We start from the raw sequence: 24,960 nt of genomic DNA, 5'->3' as shown, positions 1-24,960 counted from the left end.
TTTTGCCAGAGCTCGCACCCCGAGGTGGTTGCCACACATGCCACTGTGCACTTCCTCAAGAACTTTCCTTGTAGCGGAGGTCAGGACGCATTTTAGGAGGGGTGTAGAGATTTCTCTCCTATATAGGATGTCGTTCACTATGGTGTAGTACTACGCTTCTCGTACTAGCCTGTTTGCCTCCTATTTATCTGTGAGGAGTGTTTCAGACTTGAGATAGCTAACTATGGGAGTCATCCACCCTTGGTCTTGACCTGATATGATTAAGATATTCTCTTCCTCCAAGATTGATGGGTTTTGTAGTGTTTTCTATATGAGGCTTCAATTACTGCCCCTTGGTTTGTTGTTGGCTAGTTTTGAAAGGGCATCAGCTCGGGTATTTTATTCCCGGGTTATATGTCAGACCTCATATCCCCTAAATTGTCCGAGCTATTCTTTGGTTTTGTCTAGGTATTTCTTCATGGTGGGATCCTTGGCCTGGTAGCTCTATTCTATTTGCGAGGTGACTACCTGTGAATCACTGAAAATGGTAAGTTTCTGAGCTCCTACCTCCCTAGCCAGCTTCAAACCAACCAGTAGAGCCTCGTATTCAGCTTGGTTATTTGAGGTGGGGAACTCGAACCTTAATGATAGCTTGATTTAGGTTCCCTGATCACTTTCTAAAATGATGCCTGTGCCACTCCCAATTTTGTTTGAAGAGCCATCCACATAGAAGCTCCACTCTGTGGGGGTGCCTGGGGTGTCAGTGTACTTTGCGGTGAAGTCAGCCAGGTACTGAGACTTGATAGCTATCCGAGCTTCATATTTGAGGTCAAATTCGGATAATTCGACTACCTATTGTAGGATTCTTCTAACTAAGTCTATTTTCTGTACAATACTTTTTATAGGTTGGTTGGTCCGTACTCTAATGGTGTGAGCTTGAAAGTATGGTCGGAGTCGTCGGGAAGTAAATATATTGGCGTAAGCAAACTTTTCTATCTTTTGATAGTTCAGTTCATCCCCTTGCCAAGCCTTACTGATGAAGTAGATAGGTTGTTGCCCATTTTCGTCTTTTCTGACTAGTGTCGAGGCTATTGCCCGATTTCCTACAGCGAGGTATAGGATTAGTTCCACACCTTCCCTAGGTCGGGTTAAGATGGGTGGTTGCCCCAAGAATGTCTTGAAGTCTTGGAAGGCTTGTTCGCATTCTAAGGTCCACTCAAACCTTTGTCCCTTCCTTAGTATTGCGTAGAAAGGGAGAGATCTTAAGGCCGATCCAGCTAGGAATCTAGATAGAGCCGCTAGTCTTCCATTGAGCTGCTGGACCTCTTTGACATAGGTCAGACTTTTCATTTAAAGTATGGCCTGGCATTTATCCGGTTTTACTTCGATCCCTCTTTGAGTGAGCATGAAGCCCAAGAATTCGCCAGCCTCTACCGCGAATGTGCACTTCACGAGATTAAGTCTCATCTTATGCTTTCTTATGGTGTCGAACACCTCAGTGAAGTCGGATAACAACATTTCCTCTCTTTGTGTCTTTACCAACATGTCATCTACATAAACCTCCATCAGTTTCCCAATGTGATTGGCAAAAACTTTGTTCATCAGTCTCTGGTATGTAGCCCTTGCGTTCTTGAGTTTGAAGGGCATGACTATGTAGCAGTAGCTTGCTCTTGGGGTTAAGAATGAGGTTTTCTCCTGGTCGGGTTGATACATTGGGATTTGATTGTATCCCGAGTAAGCGTCCATGAAGGAGAGGTACTGATACCCTGATTAAGCGTTGACTAGTATGTCTATGCTCGGGAGTGGGTAGAGGTCTTTTGGGCAGGCTTTGTTGAGGTCGGTGTAATTAGTGCACATCCGCCACTTTCCATTTGACTTCTTGACTAATACTACATTGGCTAGACATAATGGGTACTTTACCTCCCTTATGAACCCTACTTCTAGCAAGTCTTGTACCTGCTCTTTGACAGCTTACGACCTCTCCGGGCCGAGCTTCCTACACTTCTGTTGCACTGGCTGGGACCCAGGATATACCGTTAACTTATGACACATTAGTCTGGGATCGATACCAGGCATGTCGGCGGCCTTCCATGCAAAGAGGTTGGAATTATCCCTTAGGAGCTTTATTAGCAGCTCCTTTAGGTCTCCTCGTATATTCACCCCTATGTTTGTTGTTTTGTCTCGAATATCTCCGATTTGAACTTCTTCGATCTCACCTTTTGGTTGGGGGCGAAGTTCCTCACGAGCTTAGATTCCCCCGAGTTCTATAGTATTGGTTTCCTTTCCTCTGGGGTTGCCTTTAAGGTCCAGACTTTTGTTGTAACAGTGTCGCCTGAGATTTTGGTCCCCCTTTATGATAGCGATCCCTTCTGTAGTTGGGAACTTCATGCATAGGTGTGGAGTGGAGACTACCACGGTGAGCTGATTTAACGTCGTCCGACCTATGAAGGCATTGTATGCGGAGTTCACGTCGACTACGATGTAGTCTATGCTCAACGTCCTAGACCGTGTTCCTTTTCCAAATCTTGTGTGCAGTGGGATGTACCCAAGTGGTTGGATTGGGGCGTCTCCGAGTCCGAACAAGTTATCTGGATAAGCTCTAAGCTCTTTCTCTTGTAGGCCAAGCTTGTCGAAGCCAAATTTGAACAAGATATCTGCAGAGCTTCCTTGGTCTACCAACGTTCGGTGGAGATTGGCATTGGCGAGTATGATAGTAATGACCACGGGGTCATCATGCCCCGGGGATGATGCCTGTGGCGTCTTCTTGAGTGAACGTGATAGTGGGGAGGTTGGGTGAGCTGTCCCTCTCTCCGACATCATACACCTCTTTGAGGTGTCTTTTGCGGGATGATTAAAGATCCATCCTCCTGCAAATCCTCTGTTTATCATGTGGACGTGTCTCTCAGAGGTGTGAGGGGGATGTTCAACTCGTCCGACCTCTTCATCCCTTCATCTCTATTTTGGTGCATCCACTCTATTGGCTAAAAACCGATCTAATCTCCCTTCTCGTGCCAACTTTTCTATGACATTCTTTAGGTCGTAGCAATCGCTGGTAGAATGCCCATAGATTTGGTGGTATTCGCAATACTCTGTTCGACTTCCTCCTCTCTTGTGTTTAATCGGGCGAGGCGGTGGGATCTTCTCCGTGTTGCATATCTCTCAGTAAACGTCCACTAGAGACACCCGAAGAGGGGTGTAGTTGTGGTACTTCCTGGGTTTCTTAGTAGGTTGGTCTTCTTTCTTCCTAGACTATTTAACCTTATCCCGAGGTGGGTAGGAGAATCTAGTCTTTGAGGTTTCTCCTAATCGGGAGTTTTCATCCATATTAATGTAATTTTCCACCCATTCTTGAACCTCGTTGAGAGATGTTGGATGCTTTTTGTATATGGAGTGACTAAAGGGTCCTTCTCGTAGGCCATTGATGAGACCCATGATGGCTGCTTTTGTTGAAAGATTTTGTATATCCAAGCATGCTTTGTTGAATATCTCCATGTAACTACGGAGACATTCCCGATCTCCTTGCTTAATCCCTAGTAGGCTTGGAGTATGTTTGGCTTTGTCTTTCTGGATGGAAAATCTAGCTAAGAATTTCTTGGTGAGGTCATCGAAGCTGTTAAACCACTTTATTGTCGTCTTGGTCAAAGTGGTCGGGAAGGCTTTATAACGGATTGCATCTGAGGCATCTGTGAGATACATCCGACTTCTGAAATTACTGAGATGATGACTCGGATCAGACGTACCGTCGTACCGGGTCATGTCGGGGGCACTAAAGTCTTTTGGGACCTTAGCTTTCATGATCTCTTTTGTGAACGGATCTTGGTCTTTGTGAGGGATATATTCGCAGCTGGATCGAGTGGTCTTAGTGTTGAGGTTGGCTTCGAGCTTTAGGAGCTTGTCCTCCAGCTCTCGACACCGTCTTGTTTCTCTCCGGAGGTCTCTCTCGGCCTCTCGCTGATGCTCAGCCTCTCGCTCGAGCTGTTTGAGGCGATCTTGTTAGTCACGGATGACATCTAAGATCTCTGTGTTTTGAGGTTGTTTGTCTCCCTTGGGTTGTTGTATGTCCTTAGGGGAGGTTGGTGTGGCATTCGCATTTTTGAGTGGCGTTCCTTCTTCTAATCCAGAGTTAAGGTCGTTGGCAGGGTTGTTTGCCATGGTGATGGGATGACTTCCAGGGTCCCCGGCAACGGCGCCAATGTTTCGAGGGTTACCTAAAACTGAAGATCGATCTCGGATGAGATCTACTGATTTGATCAGAGCTATTGTGTCTGATTTGCTGGATCTTGAGGTGCTTGTTGATCTTCAATCACCGGAGGGTGGTGGTACCTGCAAGAGACTCCGATGCTTAAGTTAGCACAGGCTTTAGGCAGATTTTTTTGTGTAGAATCAGAGTATGAGTTATACTTGGTTGCTCCAGTGTATTTATAGTAGTGTAGAGTGACCTTCCTTGGGATAAGTTAGTTATCTTTATCTTATCTTTCATGGATGAGATCACTTATCTTTTGACTTGCCGCCTTTAAGTGGGCTGCGAGCCTCTGCTTTGGGCCTTCTTGGGCCTCTATGGTTATTTGGCCGAGCTCTTTGGAAGAGGTCAATTTCAACAGTGCTATAAGAGGTCGGCCACTTTGTCCTCATCCAATCCTGAACCGTACAGCTCAGTTCAGCACTGAGTATCTGGCCAAAATGGATTTAAGAATGATGATATCTACCCATGTGTTTTCATAAAGAAATCTGCATCTGGATTCATTATAATTGCTGTGTATGTTGATTATTTAAATATCATTGGAACCCTTGAAGAGATTCCAACAATTATAAAAGCTCTAAAATAAGGGTTTGAGATGAAAGATGTTGGAGAGACTAAATTTTGTCTTGGCCTGTAGATTGAGCTTACAAAAAATGGGATCTTTATTCATCAAACAACATACACAGAAAAAATCTTGAAGAGATTTTATATGGATAAGTCACATCCATTAAGTATCCCAATGATTATAAGGTCTTTGGATGTGGAAAAAGATCAATTCCGTACTAAACAAGGAAATGAAGATATCCTTGGTCCTAAAGTACTGTATATTAGTGCTATTGGAGTGCTAATGTATCTTGCTAATAATACAGGACCTGACATATCATTTGCAGTGAATTTACTAACAATGTATAGTTCCTCTCCAACCAAAAGACATTGGAATGGAATCAAACAAAATTTTCGATATCTTCATGGAACAATTGATATGGATTTGTTTTATCCATATGAATCCAAGTCACAATTTGTTAGCTATGCAGATGCTGGACACTTGTCTGATCCACACAAAGGGAGATCTCAAATAGGATACCTGTTCACATATGGTGGTACAGCTATATCATGGAGGTCCACGAAACAGACAATTGCAGCAACATCCTCTAATCATGCAGAAATACTAGCGATAGATGAAGCTAGTCGCGAGTGTTTTTGGCCTCAGGAGTTTAATCCAATATATTCTGTCATCATGTGGACTGATTGATCATAAGATAGCTCCAACTATTTTGTTTGAAGATAATACAACATGCATTGCTCAACTTAAGGGTGGATACGTCAGAGGTGATAAAACAAAGCATATTTCTCCCAAATTCTTCTTCATTCATGATTTTCAAAATCAACGAACAATTGATGTCCAATAGATCCGCTCAAGCGATAATCTGGCAATTTTATTTACAAAGTCACTTCCGAAATTCTCCTTTGAAAAATTGGAACATCAAATTGGGATGCGTTGATTTCGAGATATAAAATAATGTTGGTAAAACGGGGAGACTGTACTCTTTTTTCCTTGGTCAGGTTTTTCTCCCTATTGAATTTTTCTTGACAAGGTTTTTAATGAGGCAGTCCCCATCACAAAGGATATTGTACTCTTTTGCCTTCACTAAAATTTTTTTCTATTGGATTTTTCTTTAGTAAGGTTTTAATGCAGTATAATCCTAAATGGTCATCTAAGGGGGAGTGTTGTGATAAGTATGAGATGGATGCCCATTTAACATGGGCGGCTCAACTTTTGCATGGTGAAATGCCATGTTACCAAGAGAAATGACATTTAATGAAGGTGGAAAATGGGGACTTTATGCATGTATAAATAAGAGTACAATCAAAGCACTCTTCTCTTTCTTTACATGTTACGATAATATATAAACACTCTTTTCTCTCTTTTATTTATACATTACTACATATATTAGTAATATATATATATGAATAATTCTATTATATTAAGATATTAATTGTGGTGAACATTAATACTAGATTTATCTATTTACATCTCCTTATTTCATATTTATTTTCTCTTTCTTATATATTTATTTTACAACACAAAGCACTTTTGATGCAGAAATCTAACTGCATTAGGATTGTAGTCACCGCCATAAGTGAGCTCAAATAGGTCATAGAATTAGGACTCATTGTCCTGCAAGGTGTTTCGCAAACAACTTCAAACTATGCTCATAAAATTCATTTTATGCAGGCCAAAAATCACCGTTGTCCAATTCACAACATTTTTGAAAAGTATCCTTTAAAAAATCCTGCTTTACACTACAAAAAAACTTAGTGATTACGACAGTTTTTTAGGGTTATTTCAGCGGTTTGAACCGCCATTATTACCTTGAACGGCGCTCAAGAAAAATCGCCATAATTTGAAGTGCCATTTGGTTATTACGGCGGTTTTCAAAAAACTGCCACAATTACCAGGTTAAAACACAATGAGATTAGCAAAATCCAAGATCAAAAATGGAAATGGCACTTGAATGTAAAACCCTAATAGAAACCCTAGTAGAGAAGATGAAAAAAACTTAGAGAAAACTAAAACTAAAAACCTCTACTACTACTCCTAAACTATCCTAATGATATGCTATGTTATGTCCTTCATTCTCCTTCCAATATGAGCTAAGAGACATCAGAAATGGGCCTCCACAGCCCTCAAATCGTGAGTCACGTGCTTCTTTAATGAAGTCATGCACGGACACCTGTGCAGACACACTTTTGCGAAAATCCCGTCCTGTGCGTACGCAAAGTAGTTGTGTGCACGCACACTAGGTGATGCTTGGCTAGACGTGCGACGCGCTTGAAATGATCCACGCGCTCTGCTTGGTCTCCTATGCGGACGCACAAGGTGCTGTGTGCACGCACACGTCTCTGAACTCATATCCTTTGATTCCTCCACTTTGCATGCTCTTCTTCAATTTACTCCAACCCATCCCTACGTTATACACCTGGAATCACTCACAAACACATCAAGGCATCGAATGGAAGGCAAATAGAATAAAATAGATCAAATTAAGCACAAAAGAGCATATTTTCATAATCAAGCACAATTTGGGAGGAAAGTTCAAAAGCCTACTATTAAAGGGAATAAGTGCAAGTTTATGTGATGGAATCCATTAAATTCTAAGCAAAAATCATCATCAAATATGGATTCATCAGTGAAGTTCAATAATAATCAATGCATATGAGTTGTGATAAAAAAGAGAATGCATGAGTATGTGAAAAAGTGAAGAATGGGTAGTTAGTTTAGCATTTAAATTGTATAGGTTATCATAGGTTAGGTGGGACGTTTAAGTTAATCAAAGATTCAAATTCTAGTCCACTTAATCATATACAATGCTACCTTGACCCTAGTCCCATTACAACGTTATGATAAGACCTCATGATATTTGTATGCATGCATGAAATAATTGTTGATTGTTAGATGAAAAACAAATCTTGAAAAGCATGATTAGGGGAGAATTGAGTGAATCAACCCTATACACATGAGTGACTAGAGCGGATACACATCCGATGAGGGTTCAATGCTCAATTACATGTTTTCACCCATGATCATCTCTTTTCTTGCAAGTTGTAAAATCTTTTTAATAACTCAATTCAATTGTGGGTTTAACTTGGTTGTTAATACTTTTAGCCCTTGTATTTATATATGTATTCTTGGAGATTGATTTATTTTAACCAAGTAGTTGCATTCATTTAGATAGATTGCATGTAGATAGGTTGCATTTAGATAGTTTGCATTGAATAAATGTTGATACCCTTTGTCTCTTTCTTGAGTTTAGCATAAGGACATGCTTAGTTTAAGTGTGGGGAGGTTTGATAAACCCCAATTTTATGGTTTATCTTCTGCTTAATTTGGGGGATTTTATCAACTTATCTCACATTTATTCAATGAAATAGCATGGTTTTGTAATTCTTCCTAAATTTGTGCTTAAATGTAAAAACATGCTTTTTATGCCTTAAAATAACTAAATTTAATTCACCTTAATTCCATTCGATGTCTTGATATGTTTGTTAAGTGATTTCAGATTCATAAGGCAAGCATTGAATGGAAGAAGTGAAGAGAAAAGCATGCAAATTGGAGAATTCATGAAGAAACGAGCATTTGGAGAATTCATGGCCACGCGCACGCGTCATCCACACGTACGTGTGAGTAGAAGATTTGCAAAGCCACGCACACGCGTCAGCCACGCGTACGTGTGAGGAAGGGATTTGCCAGCGACGCGCACGTGTCGTCCACGCACGCGCGTGACAAGAGGCACGTGACCTCATTAAAGTGAATTCACTGAGGGCAATTTCTGAGCTTCCCAGGCCCAAATCCAACTCGTTTCTTAGGCTATTTCATGCAAAATTGAAGATTGGACAAAGTGGGAGCAATTAGTTTAGTGTAGGATCGTGCTTTAGGTAGTTTCTGGAGAGAGAAGCTCCCTCTTCTCTCTAGAATTAGGGTAGATCTAGGGAAATCTCTCTTATATTTAAGGTTTAATTCTTATTTTCATCTTGTTTTCTTTATAATTTCTTGTTCTAGTACTTTAATTCTCATAGTCTCTCTTGCTATTTCCTTTATTTTGCCTCTTCCTATGCTGATGAACTCTCTTTGTTGGATTTCGATTTCCCTTAATGCAATTTCATGTTTGATGTTCTTTATTATTTAATTGAGTTGTTGTTCTTGTTTCCTTGCAATTGGGTAGCGGTAGATTTTATTATTCTTGCAATTTTATTATGCTTTCTTTTTATGCCTTCCAAGTGTTTGACAAAATGCTTGGACTGATGTTAGAGTAGATTTTTGAGCATTCTTGGTTTGGAAAGAGAAATTAGGCAATCTTGAGTCCTTAATACGCAACTCATGTTGGTAATCTAGAGTTGTTAGTTAATATTGTTTCCATTGATGCTAATCTTTTGCTAATTAAATTAATAAGTTGATTAGGACTTTTGAATTGAGATTGACTTGTCTTATTAGACTTTCTTCAAGTGTTAGAGATGACATTGTACCTTCTCTTGTTGGAGATGACTTAATAAGATAAATTCTTGATAATTATTGTGATATGATTATTGACTAGGATAGAAAGCCTAGATTCTCAATCCTTGCCATGAATGCCTCTTTTCATTATTTGTTTGTTGCTTTATTTTCTTGTCATTTAATTTCTTGTACTTTTACCAACCCCCTTAGATACCATAACCAATAATATGCATACCTCACTGCAATTCCTTGAAAAGATGACCCGTGACTAATACTCTCGGTTACTTTTATTGAGTTTGACTTGTGACAACCAAAAATTAAACTTTGATTTGAGGATCGATTATCGGTTTGGGCTATGCTCACAGCAAAATTATCTTGTTAAATTCCGAACCAGTATAAATCTTCACATCAGTCACCATCACGTTACTCCCCGAGGTGGGTTACGACCTACATCTGAAAAACAACAACAGAATATGGTATGAGAACCAGAGGTTCTCAGTATGGTAACAATGCCCAGTAATGTAAGATGTAAGATTCCAGGACGCCAGAGGCAATCCTAGAACTTCACATCGAGCATAATACTTAAAGCATAACTAAATTTAAACAATAACTTTAAAACCATAAATGAATTAGGGTATTCTATCTTAAGGAATTCCTAAACTAACATTTACACCACTGTCATACAGCCTTCACCAGACTAACTACCATGTGATCTCATCGCCACCACCTACCGAACCTCCTCATTCCCAATCGAAAACACAAGTAATTCGTACAAGTAAAGCACAAGTAATTATCACATATGGCAAGTAAAGCATGAAGCAATTAAACATGTTATACAAGCAGGCAAACAATGCAAGTCGGCAAAGAAAATAAACATATAGAATATGCACACGATGAATGCATGTCCTTTTTGGCTCGTGACATCACTTGTCGGTCTATAAATTCCAACTCGACATATCCTCCCAGATGTAGCCTTTTTTCCACGCCAGGGATATAGGCCCTGCACGCTCATGCAGTAGAGAATCTACCACGCCAAGGATATAGACCCTGTACACTCATGCAGCAGAGAAGGTTATGCGAGCAGGATACCAGCCTAGCCCTCACACCTCAATGTAAGTGAGGATTAACCCCCATCCATATGCCAGCACCACAACTTCGATAAGTGAGAGACCACCACAATCCTTTCCCGAGGCGCATAGCGACTCAACAGTCTCAGCATAAAATAATGTATTAGGGGTTTTCAGAATTCATTTTCAATCCTTAGTAAAGTCATCTTTCAACACCGAGTCCTAAACTCGTCTCAACCACCATCAATACGTAATTCAACAACTCATCACATTAAGCATTATTACAATACACCACCATCTCTATCAACTAATCCATCCTCAGTACTTCAGAAACCTAAGTCTCTGTCATCTAAATTCATATAGAAATCCATCTATTTAAGTCTTTAACTCATCTTTAGTAGTATAAGGACCTAAGCACTAGATAGTATTCTTAAACAGTACTTAAAGAATGTTTGTAAAGCTAGAGAACCTTGAAAACACGAGAAAAATGATTTTTCAACAAAACAGGATATGTGGATACGCATGCCGAAGTGTGCGTACGCATACTTCAGTTTTGGACCATCATGCGTACGCAGACATGAGTCGCATATGCAAGGGTGCTGGACAGAAACCATCACCCGCATATGGCACAGGAGGCCGTGTACGCATTCTCTACCGTTGGCTCATCTCGCGTGCGCATGCATAGGGTTGTGTACACATTAGGGATTGGAAGAGATGCACGCCCACGTATGCAAGCCATCCCATATTTGCAAAATTTTGTTGCTGAAATGAATTTTAAACACCAAACTTTAAACGATCATAACTTCTAAAAAAATCCATTTTCATCAAACTTTATATCAATTTAAAGATCTTGAAATGAACTTTAATTTAAGAGAGTTTTCAACCAATTTCGAAAATTAGGGCTCAAGTTATGATCCGTTAAAGTTCACCAAAAATTGGTTTTTGCCAAAATTAGCTAGGTTCTCAAACTTCCAAAATTCACAACCAAACCAAATCAAAACTTATCCAATTTCACCACAAAACACTACCATTACTCTACTTTACCTCTCCTTTACAATACAATCAATTCAACATCTATTTCAATCAATTCATCTAACATAAACTCAATTATTTTAAAATTCCTACATCAAGAATCTAACATAATCAACGTTAACACAATCTAATTATTCAAAAGCATCACCTACTATACCTCATCATAATTTCACTAGATCACAATAATCCAATCTCAACATCAATCCACCATCCTCAACGTACCTCAATATCAACAAACATCATAATTTATTCTCATTATTCACAAAAAATCAGCACAATCATCAAAATCATCATACATCACAATTACCAACAATCAATTTCAAACTTATCCTATGGTCTACTAGTAGATTTTTCAGCATTCTTAGTTTGGAAATAGAAATTAGGCAATCTTGAGTCATTAATACACAACTCATGTTGGTAATCTAGAGTTATTAGTTAATATTATTTCCATTAATGCTGATCTTTTGCTAATTCAATTAGTAAGTTGATTAGGAATTTTGGATTGAGATTAACTAGTCTTATTAGACATTCTTCGAGTGTTGGAGATGACATTGTACCTTCTCTCACTGGAGATGACTTAATAGGATAAATTCTTGATAATTATTGTGACATGATTAGTAACTAAGATAGAAAGCCTAAATTCCAATCCTTGCCATGAATGCCTCTTTTCATTATTTGTTTGTTGCTTTATTTTCTTTCCATTTAATTTCTTGCACTTTTACCAACCCCCCTTGAATACCATAACCAATAATATGCATATCTTACTGCAATTCATTGAGAAGACTACCCGGGACTAATACTCTCGGTTACTTTTATTTGGTTGGACTTGTGACAACCAAAAATTAAACTTTGATTTGAGGATCGATTATCGGTTTGGGTTATGCTCATAACGAAATTATCTTGATAAATTCTGAACCGGTATAAATCTTCACATCAGTCACCATCACGTAACCCACCCAGGTGGGTTATGACCTACATCTGAAAAGCAACAACAGAATATGGTATGAGAACCGGAGGTTCTCAGTATGGTAACAGTGCCTAGTAATGTAAGATGTAAGATTCTGGGACACCAAAGGCAATCCGAAAACATCACATCGAGCATAATACTTAAACCATAACATTAAAACCATAAATGAATCAGGGTATTCTATCCTAAGGAATTTCAAAACTAACATTTACACCACTGTTCCACAGCCTTCACCAGCCTAACTGTCATGTGATCCCATCGCCATTGCCTACTGATGACAAGTCATCATATACCCATTTTTCAAGCTAATTTCACTTGTTTTATTAGTTTTTATGCACTTTCTTGCATCCTAAGTAAGTGATTTGGAATGAAAATGCATAACTTCTTTAAATCAAGCAACTACCATTAAATTGATGCTAAATCATGAGGTTTGAGCAAGAATTAATTGATTTTTAATGAATTATAAACCTTGTGAATTTAGAGATACTTTGAGTGGTTATTTTGGATTCTTGTAGGTGAAGAAAGAAAGAAAAAAGGAAAAACGTGGCTTAAGAAAGCGTGGCCCAAGGAGAAAAGAGTGTGGCGCATGGAAGGGAAGAAGCAAACATTGCCCTCCACAAGGGCACACTGCCCTCCAGGAGGGCAACATAATGAAACAAGCTTGAGAAACAACATTGCCCTGCCCTCCTCAAGGGCGGAGCACAAATTGATGCCAAGGATCAAGGAGAGCAAAAACTCTGCCCTGCCCTCCTCAAGGGCAATATTGGGCTCATCAAAGGAATAAATTCAAGGAAAAAGCTTACCAATGCTTGCCACAAGGATCGAACACGGCACCATGAGGAAACAAAGAACTAGGCCTTATTTTGGTGCCAAGAAAACCAAGGAAAAGAAGTAGCGTGTGCATCCATCGAGTTTCGAACGCGGAGCTTCATTTTTGGAAACATTGCCCTGCCCTCCGCGAGGGCAGGGCAGCATTTTGTGGTGCACAGCCAACGCACCAGATTGGCACGCACCAAGGACTCTCGGCAGCATCAGCACGCACGGGCAGCAGAATCTGGCGCACCAAAAAACTCTGCCCTGCTCTCCACAAGGGCAGGGCAGCATCCTGCAGCACCACACGCACCAACCACGCACGCACAAGGCCGCACGCACAATTTCGTGCCCTGCCCTCCACAAGGGCAGGGCAGCCTCCTGGAAGCAAATTTTCTTGGGCTGAAAATTGGATTAAAAATCCAATTTAATTCATTTCTTCACCAAATCAAAAGCCCATCCAAATCCCAAAATCCAAAAATAGAAAGTGTATAAATAGGAGATAATTTGATGTAATTAGGGACCTTTCTTTCGAGCTTTGAATCTTTTCTTTTATTTTGACTTTTGAACCTTCTCTTGGAGACTTCACTAAGAGCGAGGAACTGAGATTTCAGAGAATTGGGGAGGAGAATTGATCTCTCTTCTTCCTCATTCTTGCTTGAGCAATTTTTACTTTTCTTGTTTGAGTCTTGGGTGTGAAGAATTGAGGAATTTCTGTCTCAATCTCCATTCAAGATCTCTTTAATTTCTCTTCTGCATAATTGAGTTCAATTACATTTCCTTTACTGCCTCTTCTTTAATTTCTCGTTAATTGCTTTGTGAATTTGGATCTGGAAAGGCAATTGAGATCTAGACTTTGCTATCTAGTCTCTAGAGCCCTGAGATCTCATTTTCCTTTTGGTTCTTTTGTGAACCCCTGCTGCAATTTAATTTCATTTCCTGTTTGAATTCTAGTTACTTCCAATTCATCTTCTGCTTGATTAATCGTTGCAATTTAATTTCCCTTGCTGAAATTCTGAATTCCCAATCCTCAACTCCCTTTTCCATTCAAGCAATTTATATTTCTTGCACTTTAAGTTACTGCAATTTACATTTCTTGCACTTTAAGTTTCAGTCATTTAATTTCTTGTTCATTAAGATTCAGCATCTTTTACTTTCCTGCTCTTTAATTTACTGCAATTTTCCCCTCTCCCTTTACATTCCAAGCAATTTAGTTTCTGTTAATGATAAACCACTCAACCAATACTTGATTCGCTTGACTAAATCAACCACTAAACTAAAATTGCTCAATCCTTCAATCCCTGTGGGATCGACCTCACTCCCGTGAGTTTTATTACTTGATGCGACCCGGTACACTTGTCGGTGAGTTTTGTGTTGGACCGTTTTCCAGACATCAAGTTTTTGGTGCCGTTGCCGGGGATTGAAATAGATTGACAATGATTAAGTGAAGTGGAGGTCTAGATCAAGCATTTTTTCTTTATTTTTAAACTAACACACTAACTGTTCGAGACTTTGCCTCTACTAACTCTAACTGCACTCAAGTTACAAAGTGCTCTGTTTTAGTTTCTGGCTCTGTTTGTGTTTCTGCTTTTGTGACAGGAGGAAAGAGCAATGAATCCACACCTTTTGATCCTGAAACACTTTGGAAGTTGAGCAAGAATAAGGAATGTCAAGCTAGTGACATTAAAAGAGCGCTTGTTGGGAGGCAACCCAACCTGATGTAGTTTCTTTTCATAGCCATTTCAATAAAAAGGTTGAATAATTGGTCTGTATTGCAAGGAGCTAAGTTTGGTGTTGCACACCAAAACAATTTAAGGGAGAATGAAGGATTCTATGTTTGGTGTTCCACCAAAATCTCATTTAAAAGAACATTCTCACTTCCTGCACAATGCTAGCTCCAAGCAATCAGACAAATTATTCAACTATTTAACTGCTTTTTAGCTTTAATTCCATAACCTTTAGCAAGGACACAAGGTTTCACATATGGTTGATTTGTTGCATCAGAGGCTGTGGCAAACAATTAAGTTTGGTGTTCCCACACCAAAATAAATCCAAGAGCCACACTCAATTTATGCATACTAACCATGCACTTAAGGGCTTGAGAAAGCAAGCAACTTTTGAGAATTATGCAGGACATGAGTCAACAATTGAAGATATTATGCATCTTAACTCAAAGAGAACACAACAGAAGGAAGAATCAAAGGGCTGCAACTCAAAGGTTGTATCTAAACTTAATCCTTGCTGCTGTGAAGTATTTTGAATCTGGAAACCATTGTATGTCCTGCTAAAGTGTTTATCTAGTTGCAAGTGGAATTGTTTGTTAAGAATGCTTATTTGCATAAGTGCTTGTCATTCATCACTTAGCTTTAAATTTTGTTTTGTTTCTCATATGCTTGAATAAAAGAGAATGGTTTGAATTAGAAAGTAAATATCCAATGTTGCATAAGTTAGAATGGAAGTTAACGGCGGTATATGTGTTTGATTAAATGCATAACTCATGAAATAATTGCTGCATAATATAATTTTCATTGAAGTGTGAGCTAGCTTGCTGTCATAAAGGTTCCTATCAGTAAAGAAAAAGCCCTTGAGAACAAAAATAAAACAGAAAGAAAAGGAAGTAGAAAAAGCCAATGTGGCAAGAAAAACAAAGAATAAAGGCTGGACACCAATAGCTTGGACCCTAGGACACATGCCTGTGGTGTTCTTGTACTAGGATATGCTTGGACAAGTAAATTCTAAGGGGTATTTCAAAACCCGGTCACTTAGATCAACTGATTTGGGATGGCCAATTGAAAGTCCACAATAAAGAGCAACCTAGATACAGAACATTTAGTTATCCAAAGAGATGCTGGGCATCAATGATCCTAGGAGGAAATAGTGAGCCATGTGTCTGTGGTGGAAAGATGTTGAGTAAAAATAAAGCCAAAGGCTACTACTGCAACATTTGACACCAAGCTTTCAAAGAATAATAAGCTTGTTAAGCAAAATGAGAAAAGAAAAGTTAGCAAGGGAGTAATTAAAGAGTAAACCTTATAACAGCAAGTTTAGTAAGCCTTTGAGGAAAGGTGTATATTTTGTAACAGCAAACAATAACTTGGGTTGTCATTGTCTGCATAAAAACTCCATAAATCAAGTTCTGCTACATGCCTAATAAGGATATGTTTGCTCTTCTTGTTCATTTCATTTTCTCTTAGTTTGGATGCTTGATTGGGGACAAGCAAGATTTAAGTTTGGTGTTGTGATGACAAGTCATCATATACCCATTTTTCAAGCTAATTTCACTTGTTTTATTAGTTTTTATGCACTTTCTTGCATCCTAAGTAAGTGATTTGGAATGAAAATGCATAACTTCTTTAAATCAAGCAACTACCATTAAATTGATGCTAAATCATGAGGTTTGAGCAAGAATTAATTGATTTTTAATGAATTATAAACCTTGTGAATTTAGAGATACTTTGAGTGGTTGTTTTGGTTTCTTGTAGGTGAAGAAAGAAAGAAAAAAAGGAAAAACGTGGCTTAAGAAAGCATGGCCCAAGGAGAAAAGAGTGTGGCGCATGGAAGGGAGGAAGCAAACATTGCCCTCCACAAGGGCACACTGCCCTCCAGGAGGGCAACATAATGAAACAAGCTTGAGAAACAACACTGCCCTGCCCTCCTCAAGGACGGAGCACAAATTGATGCCAAGGATCAAGGAGAGCAAAAGCTTATGCCCTGCCCTCCTCAAGGGCAATATCGGGCTCATCAAAGGAATAAATTCAAGGAAAAAGCTTACCAATGCTTGCCACAAGGATCGAACACGGCACCATGAGGAAGCAAAGAACTAGGCCTTATTTTGGTGCCAAGAAAACCAAGGAAAAGAAGTAGCGTGTGCATCCATCGAGTTTCGAATGCGGAGCTTCATTTTTGGAAACATTGCCCTGCCCTCCGCGAGGGCAGGGCGGCATTTTGTGGTGCACAGCCAACGCACCAGATTGGCACGCACCAAGGACTCTCGGCAACATCAGCACGCACGGGCAGCAGAATCTGGCGCACCAAAAAACTCTGCCCTGCTCTCCACAAGGGCAGGGCAGCATCCTGCAGCACCACACGCACCAACCACGCACGCACAAGGCCGCACGCACAATTTCGTGCCCTGCCCTCCACAAGGGCAGGGCAGCCTCCTGGAAGCAAATTTTCTTGGGCTGAAAATTGGATTAAAAATCCAATTTAATTCATTTCTTCACCAAATCAAAAGCCCATCCAAATCCCAAGATCCAAGAATAGAAAGTGTATAAATAGGAGATAGTTTGATGTAATTAGGGACCTTTCTTTTGAGCTTTGAATCTTCTCTTGGAGACTTCACTGAGGGCGAGGAACTGAGATTTCAGAGAATTGGGGAGGAGAATTGATCTCTCTTCTTCCTCGTTCTTGCTTGAGCAATTTTTACTTTTCTTGTTTGAGTCTTGGTTGTGAAGAATTGAGGAATTTTTGTCTCAATCTCCATTCAAGATCTCTTTAATTTCTCTTCTGCATAATTGAGTTCAATTACATTTCCTTTACTGCCTCTTCTTTAATTTCTCGTTAATTGCTTTGTGAATTTGGATCTGGGAAGGCAATTGAGATCTAGACTTTGCTATCTAGTCTCTAGAGCCCTAAGATCTCATTTTCCTTTTGGTTCTTCTGTGAACCCCTGCTGCAATTTAATTTCATTTCCTGTTTGAATTCTAGTTACTTCCAATTCATCTTCTGCTTGATTAATCGTTGCAATTTAATTTCCCTTGCTGAAATTCTGAATTCCCAATCCTCAACTCCCTTTTCCATTCAAGAAATTTATATTTCTTGCACTTTAAGTTACTGCAATTTACATTTCTTGCACTTTAAGTTTCAGTCATTTAATTTCTTGTTCATTAAGATTCAGCATCTTTTACTTTCCTGCTCTTTAATTTACTACAATTTTCCCCTTTCCCTTTACATTCCAAGCAATTTAGTTTCTGTTAATGATAAACCACTCAACGAATACTTGATTCGCTTGACTAAATCAACCACTAAACTAAAATTGCTCAATCCTTCAATCCCTGTGGGATCGACCTCACTCCCGTGAGTTTTATTACTTGATGCGACCCGGTACACTTGCCGGTGAATTTTGTGTTGGACCATTTTCCACACATCACCTACCGAACCTCCTCAATCCCAGTAGAAAACACAAGTAATTCATACAAGTAAAGCACAAGTCATTATCACGTATGGCAAGTAAAGCAAGAAACAATTAAACATGTTATACAATCAGGCAAACAATGCAAGTCAAAAAAGCAAACAAACATGTAGAATTTGTACACGATGAATGTCTGTCCTTTTTGGCTCGTGATATCACTTATCGGTCTATAAATGCTAATCCGACACATCCTCCCAGATGTAGCCTTTGTGCCACGCCAGGGATATAGGCCCTACACGCTCATGCAGCAGAGAATCTACCATGCCAGGAATATAGACCCTGCACACTCATGCAGTAGAGAAGGTTATGCAAGCAGGATACCAGCCTAGCCCTCATACCTCAACGTAAGTGAGATTAACCACCATCCTTACGCCAGCACCCCGACTTTGACAAGCGGGAGACTACCACAGTCCTTTCTCGAGGCGCATAGTGATTCAACAGTTTCATCGTAAAACAATGCATTAGGAGTTTTCAGAATTCATTTTCAACATTCAGTAAAGTCATCTTTCAACTCCGAGTCCTAAACTCATTTTAACCACCATCAATCCGTAATTCCACAACTCATCACCTTAGTCATTATTACAATACCCCACCATTTCTATCAACTAATCCATCATGAGTACTCAGAAACCTAAGTCTCCGTCATCTAAATTCATACAGAAATTCATCTATTTAAGTCTCTAACTCATCTTTAGTAGTATAAGGACCTAAGCACTAGATAATATTCTTAAACAGTACTTAAAGAATGTTTGAAAAGCTAGAGAACCTTGAAAACGTGAGAAAAATGATTTTTCAGCAAAACAGGATATGTGGATACGCATGCTGAAGTGTGCGTACGCATACTTCAGTTTTGGACCATCATGCGTACGCAGACATGAGTCGCATATGCAAGGGTGCTGGACAGAAACCATCACCCGCATATGGCATAGGAGGCCGTGTACGCATTCTCTACCATTGGCTCATCTCGCGTGCACATGCATAGGGCTGTGTACGCATTAGGGATTGGAAGAGACGCACGCCCACGTATGCAAGCCATCCCATATTTGCAAAATTTTGTTGCTGAAATCAATTTTAAACACCAAACGTTAAACGATCATAACTTATAAAAAAATCCATTTTCATCAAACTTTATATCAATTTAAAGATCTTGAAATGAACTTTAATTTAAGATAGTTTTCAACCAATTTCGAAAATTAGGGCTCAAGTTATGATCCGTTAAAGTTCACCAAAAATTGGTTTTTGCCAAAATTAGCTAGGTTCTCAAACTTCCAAAATTCACAACCAAACCAAATCAAAACTTATTCAATTTTACCACAAAACACTACCATTACTCTACTTTACCTCTCCTTTACAATACAATCAATTCAACATCTATTTCAATCAATTCATCTACCATAAACTCAATTATTTTACAATTCCTACATCAAGAATCCAACGTAATCAACGTTAACACAATCTAATTATTCAAAAGCATCACCTAGTATACCTCATCATAATTTCACATAATCACAATAATCCAATCTCAATATCAATCCACCATCCTCAACGTACCTCAATATCAACAAACATCATAATTTATTCTCATTATTCACAAAAAATCAGCACAATCATCAAAATCATCATACATCACAATTACCAACAATCAATTTCAAACTTATCCTATGGTCCACTAGTAGATTTTTCAGCATTCTTGGTTTGGAAATAGAAATTAGGCAATCTTGAGTCATTAATACACAACTCATGTTGGTAATCTAGAGTTATTAGTTAATATTATTTCCATTAACGCTGATCTTTTGCTAATTCAATTAGTAAGTTGATTAGGAATTTTGGATTGAGATTAACTAGTCTTATTAGACATTCTTCGAGTGTTGGAGATGACATTGTACCTTCTCTCATTGGAGATGACTTAATAGGATAAATTCTTGATAATTATTGTGACATGATTAGTAACTAAGATAGAAAGCCTAGATTCCAATCCTTGCCATGAATGCCTCTTTTCATTATTTGTTTGTTGCTTTATTTTCTTTCCATTTAATTTCTTGTACTTTTACCAACCCCCCTTGAATACCATAACCAATAATATGCATATCTTACTGCAATTCTTTGAGAAGACTACCCGGGACTAATACTCTCGGTTACTTTTATTTGGTTGAACTTATGACAACCAAAAATTAAACTTTGATTTGAAGATCGATTATCGGTTTGGGTTTTGCTCATAACGAATTTATCTTGATAAATTCTGAACCGGTATAAATCTTCACATCAGTCACCATCACGTAACCCACCCAGGTGGGTTACGACCTACATCTGAAAAACAACAACAGAATATGGTATGAGAACCAGAGGTTCTCAGTATGGTAACAGTGCCTAGTAATGTAAGATGTAAGATTCTGGGACAGCAAAGGCAATCCGAAAACTTCACATCGAGCATAATACTTAAAGCATAACTAAATTTAAACCATAACATTAAAAGCCATAAATGAATCAGGGTATTCTACCCTAAGGAATTTCAAAACTAACATTTACACCGCTGTTCCACAGCCTTCACCAGCCTAACTGTCATGCGATCCCATCGCCATTGCCTACCGAACCTCCTCAATCCCAGTAGAAAACACAAGTAATTCATACAAGTAAAGCACAAGTAATTATCACGTATGGCAAGTAAAGCAAGAAACAATTAAACATGTTATACAATTAGGCAAACAATGCAAGTCAAAAAAGCAAACAACCATGTAGAATATGTACACGATGAATGTCTGTCCTTTTTGGCTCGTGATATCACTTGTCAGTCTATAAATGCTAACCCGACATATCCTCCCGAATGTAGCCTTTGTGCCACGCCAGGGATATAGGCCCTACACGCTCATGCAGCAGAGAATCTACCATGCCAAGAATATAGACCCTGCACACTCATGCAGTAGAGAAGGTTATGCGAGCAGGATACCAGCCTAGCCCTCATACCTCAACGTAAGCGAGATTAACCACCATTCTTACGCCAGCACCCCGACTTTGACAAGCGGGAGACTACCACAGTCCTTTCTCGAGGCGCATAGTGATTCAACAGTTTCATCATAAAACAATGCATTAGGAGTTTTCAGAATTCATTTTCAACATTCAGTAAAGTCATCTTTCAACTCCGAGTCCTAAACTTATTTTAACCACCATCAATCCGTAATTCCACAACTCATCACCTTAGTTATTATTACAATACCCCACCATTTCTATCAACTAATCCATCATGAGTACTTCAAAAACCTAAGACTCCGTCATCTAAATTCATACAGAAATTCATCTATTTAAGTCTCTAACTCATCTTTAGTAGTATAAGGACCTAAGCACTAGATAATATTCTTAAACAGTACTTAAAGAATGTTTGAAAAGCTAGAGAACCTTGAAAACGTGAGAAAAATGATTTTTCAGCAAAACAGGATATGTGGATACGCACGCCGAAGTGTGCGTATGCACACTTCTGTTTTGGGCCATCATGCGTACGCAGATATGAGTCGCGTATGCAAGTGTGCTGGAGAGAAACCATCACCCGCGTATGGCACAGGAGGCCACGTACGCATTCTCTACTGTTGGCTCATCTCGCGTACGCATTCATAGGGCTGCGTACGCATTAGGGAAAGGCAAAGATGCACGCCCGCATACGCAAGCCATCCCAGATTTGCAAAATTCTATTGCAGAAATCAATTTTAAACACCAAACTTTAAACGATCATAACATCTAAAAAAATCCATTTTCATCAAACTTTATATCAATTTAAAGATCTTTAAATAAACTTTAATTTAAGATAATTTTCAACCAATTTCAAAAATTAGGACTCAAGTTATGATCCGTCAAAGTTCACCAAAAATTGGTTTTTACTAAAATTAGCTAGGTTCTCAAACTTCCAAACTTCACAACCAAACTAAATCAAAAGTTATTCAATTTCACCACAAAACCCTACCATTACCCTACTTTACCTCTCCATTAAAATCCAATCAATTTAACATCTATTTCAATCAATTCATCTACCATAAACTCAATTATTTCACAATTCCTACGTCAAGAATCCAACATAATCAATGTTAACACAATATCATTATTCAAAAGTATCACCTACCATACCTCATCATAATTTCACATAATCACAATAATCCAATCTCAACATCAACCCACCATCCTCAACGTACCTCAACATCAACAAACATCATAATTCATTCTCATCATTCACAAAAAATCAACACAATCATCAAAATCATCGTACATCACAATTACCAACAATCAATTTCAAACTTATCCTATGGTCCACTAGTAGATTTTTTAGCATTTTTGGTTTGGAAATAGAAATTAGGCAATCTTGAGTCATTAATACCCAACTCATGTTGGTAATCTAGAGTTGTTAGTTAATATTGTTTCCATTGACGCTAATCTTTTGATAATTAAATTAGTATGTTGATTAGGACTTTTGGATTGAGATTAACTAGTCTTATTAGACTTACTTCGAGTGTTGGAGATGACATTGTACCTTCTCTCGTTGGAGATGACTTAATATGATAAATTCTTGATAATTATTGTGATATGATTAGTAACTTGGATAGAAGGCTTAGATTCCAATCCTTGCCATGGATGCCTCTTTTCATTATTTGTTTGTTGCTTTATTTTCTTACCATTTAATTTCTTGCAGTTTTACCAACCCCCCTTGGATACAATAACCAATAATATGCCTACCTCACTGCAATTCCTTGAGATGACCCGGGACTAATACGCTCGGTTACTTTTATTGGGTTGGACTTGTGATAACCAAAAATTAAACTTTGATTTGAGGATCGATTATCGGTTTGGACTATGCTCACAATGAAATTATCTTGTTAAATTCTGAACCGGTATAAATCTTCACATTAGTCACTATCGCGTAACCCACCTTTGGTGGGTTACGACGTACATCTGAAAAATAACAACAGAATATGGTATGAAAACCGGAGGTTCTCATTATGGTAACAGCGCCCAGTAATGTAAGATGTAAGAATCCGGGACGCCAAAGGCAATCCTAAAACTTCACATCAAGCATAATACTTAAAGCAAAACTAAATTTAAACCATAACTTTAAAACCATAAATGAATCAGTGTATTCTATCTTAAGGAATTCATAAACTAACATTTACACCACTGTTCTATAGCCTTCACCAGCCTAACTGCCATGCGATCCCATTGCTATGCCTACCGAACCTCCTCAATCCCAATAGAAAATACAAGTAATTCGTACAAGTAAAGCACAAGTAATTACCACGTGTGGCAAATAAAGCAAGAAACAATTAAACATGTTATACAATCAGGCAAACAATGCAAGTCGGCAAAGCAAACAAACATATAGAATATGCACACGATGAATGTCTATCCTATTTGGCTCGTGATATCACTTGTCGGTCTATAAATGCCAACCCGACACATCCTCCCAGATGTAGCCTTTTTGTCACGCCAAGGATATAGGCCCTGCACGCTCATGCTGCAGAGAATCTACCACGCCAGGGATATAGACCCTGCATACTCATGCAGCAGAGAAAGTTATGCGAGCAGGATACCGGCCCAACCTTCACACCTCAACGTAAGCGGGATTAACCACCGTCCTTACGCCAGCACCACAACTTTGAAAAGAGGGAGACTACCAAATTCCTCACCCAAGGCACATAGCGACTAAATAGTCTCAGCATAAAACAATGTATTAGGGGTTTTCAGAATTCATTTTCAACACTCAGTAAAGTCATCTTTCAACTCCGAGTCCTAAACTCGTCTCAACCACCATCAATCCCTAATTCCACAAGTCATCAAATTAATCATTATTACAATACCCCACCACTTCTTTCAACTAATCCATCATGAGTACCTCATAAACCTAAGTCTCTGTCGTCTAAATTCATACAGAAATTCATCTACTTAAGTCTCTAACTCATCTTTAGTAGTATAAGGACCTAAGCACTAGATAGTATTCTTAAACAGTACTTAAAGAATGTTTGATAAGGTAGAGAACCTTGAAAATGCGAGAAAAACAATTTTTCAGCAAAACAGGATATGTGGATACACATGCCGAAGTGTGCGTACGAACACTTCAGTTTTAGACCATCATCCGTACATAGACATGAGTTGCGTATGCAAGGGTGCTGGACAGAAACCATCACCCGCATATGGCGCAGGAGGCCGCGTACGTATTCTCTATTGTTGGCTCATCTCACGTACGCATGCATAGGGCTGCGTATGCATTAGGGACTGGCAGAGACGCATGCCCGTGTATGCAAGACATCCCAGATTTGCAAAATTCTCTTGCAAAAATCAACTTTAAACACCATATTTTAAACGATCAAAACTTCTAAATAAATCAATTTTCATCAAACTTTATATGAATTTAAAGATCTTTAAATGAACTTTAATTTAAGATAAGTTTCAACCAATTTCGAAACTTAGGGCTCAAGTTATGATCCGTCAAAGTTCACCAAAACTTGGTTTTTACCAAAATTAGCTAGGTTCTCAAACTTCCAAACTTCACAACCAAACCAAATCAAAACTTATTCAATTTCACCATAAAACACTACCATTACTCTACTTTACCTCTCCATTACAATCCAATTAATTCAACATCTATTTCAATCAATTCATCTACCATAAACTCAATTATTTCACAATTCCTACATTAAGAATCCAACA

The 24,960-nt window shown here is 38.8% G+C and overlaps 1 protein-coding gene across 1 annotated transcript; it reads right to left on the bottom strand.

Moving 5' to 3' along the window:
• Positions 1 to 2,226: 2,226 nt before the first annotated feature.
• On the bottom strand, positions 2,227 to 2,796 carry LOC140183527 (uncharacterized). The gene has a single exon (XM_072231975.1). It carries the CDS (start codon positions 2,794 to 2,796, stop codon positions 2,227 to 2,229), a length of 570 nt encoding a protein of 189 aa, XP_072088076.1.
• Positions 2,797 to 24,960: the final 22,164 nt, after the last annotated feature.

The sequence above is a fragment of the Arachis hypogaea genome, chromosome 3 (assembly GCF_003086295.3).
Source record: "Arachis hypogaea cultivar Tifrunner chromosome 3, arahy.Tifrunner.gnm2.J5K5, whole genome shotgun sequence".
Classification (NCBI taxonomy): domain Eukaryota; kingdom Viridiplantae; phylum Streptophyta; class Magnoliopsida; order Fabales; family Fabaceae; genus Arachis; species Arachis hypogaea.
The sequence above is the reverse complement of the archived record's forward strand: the minus strand, read 5'-3'. Positions and strand labels throughout refer to the sequence as shown.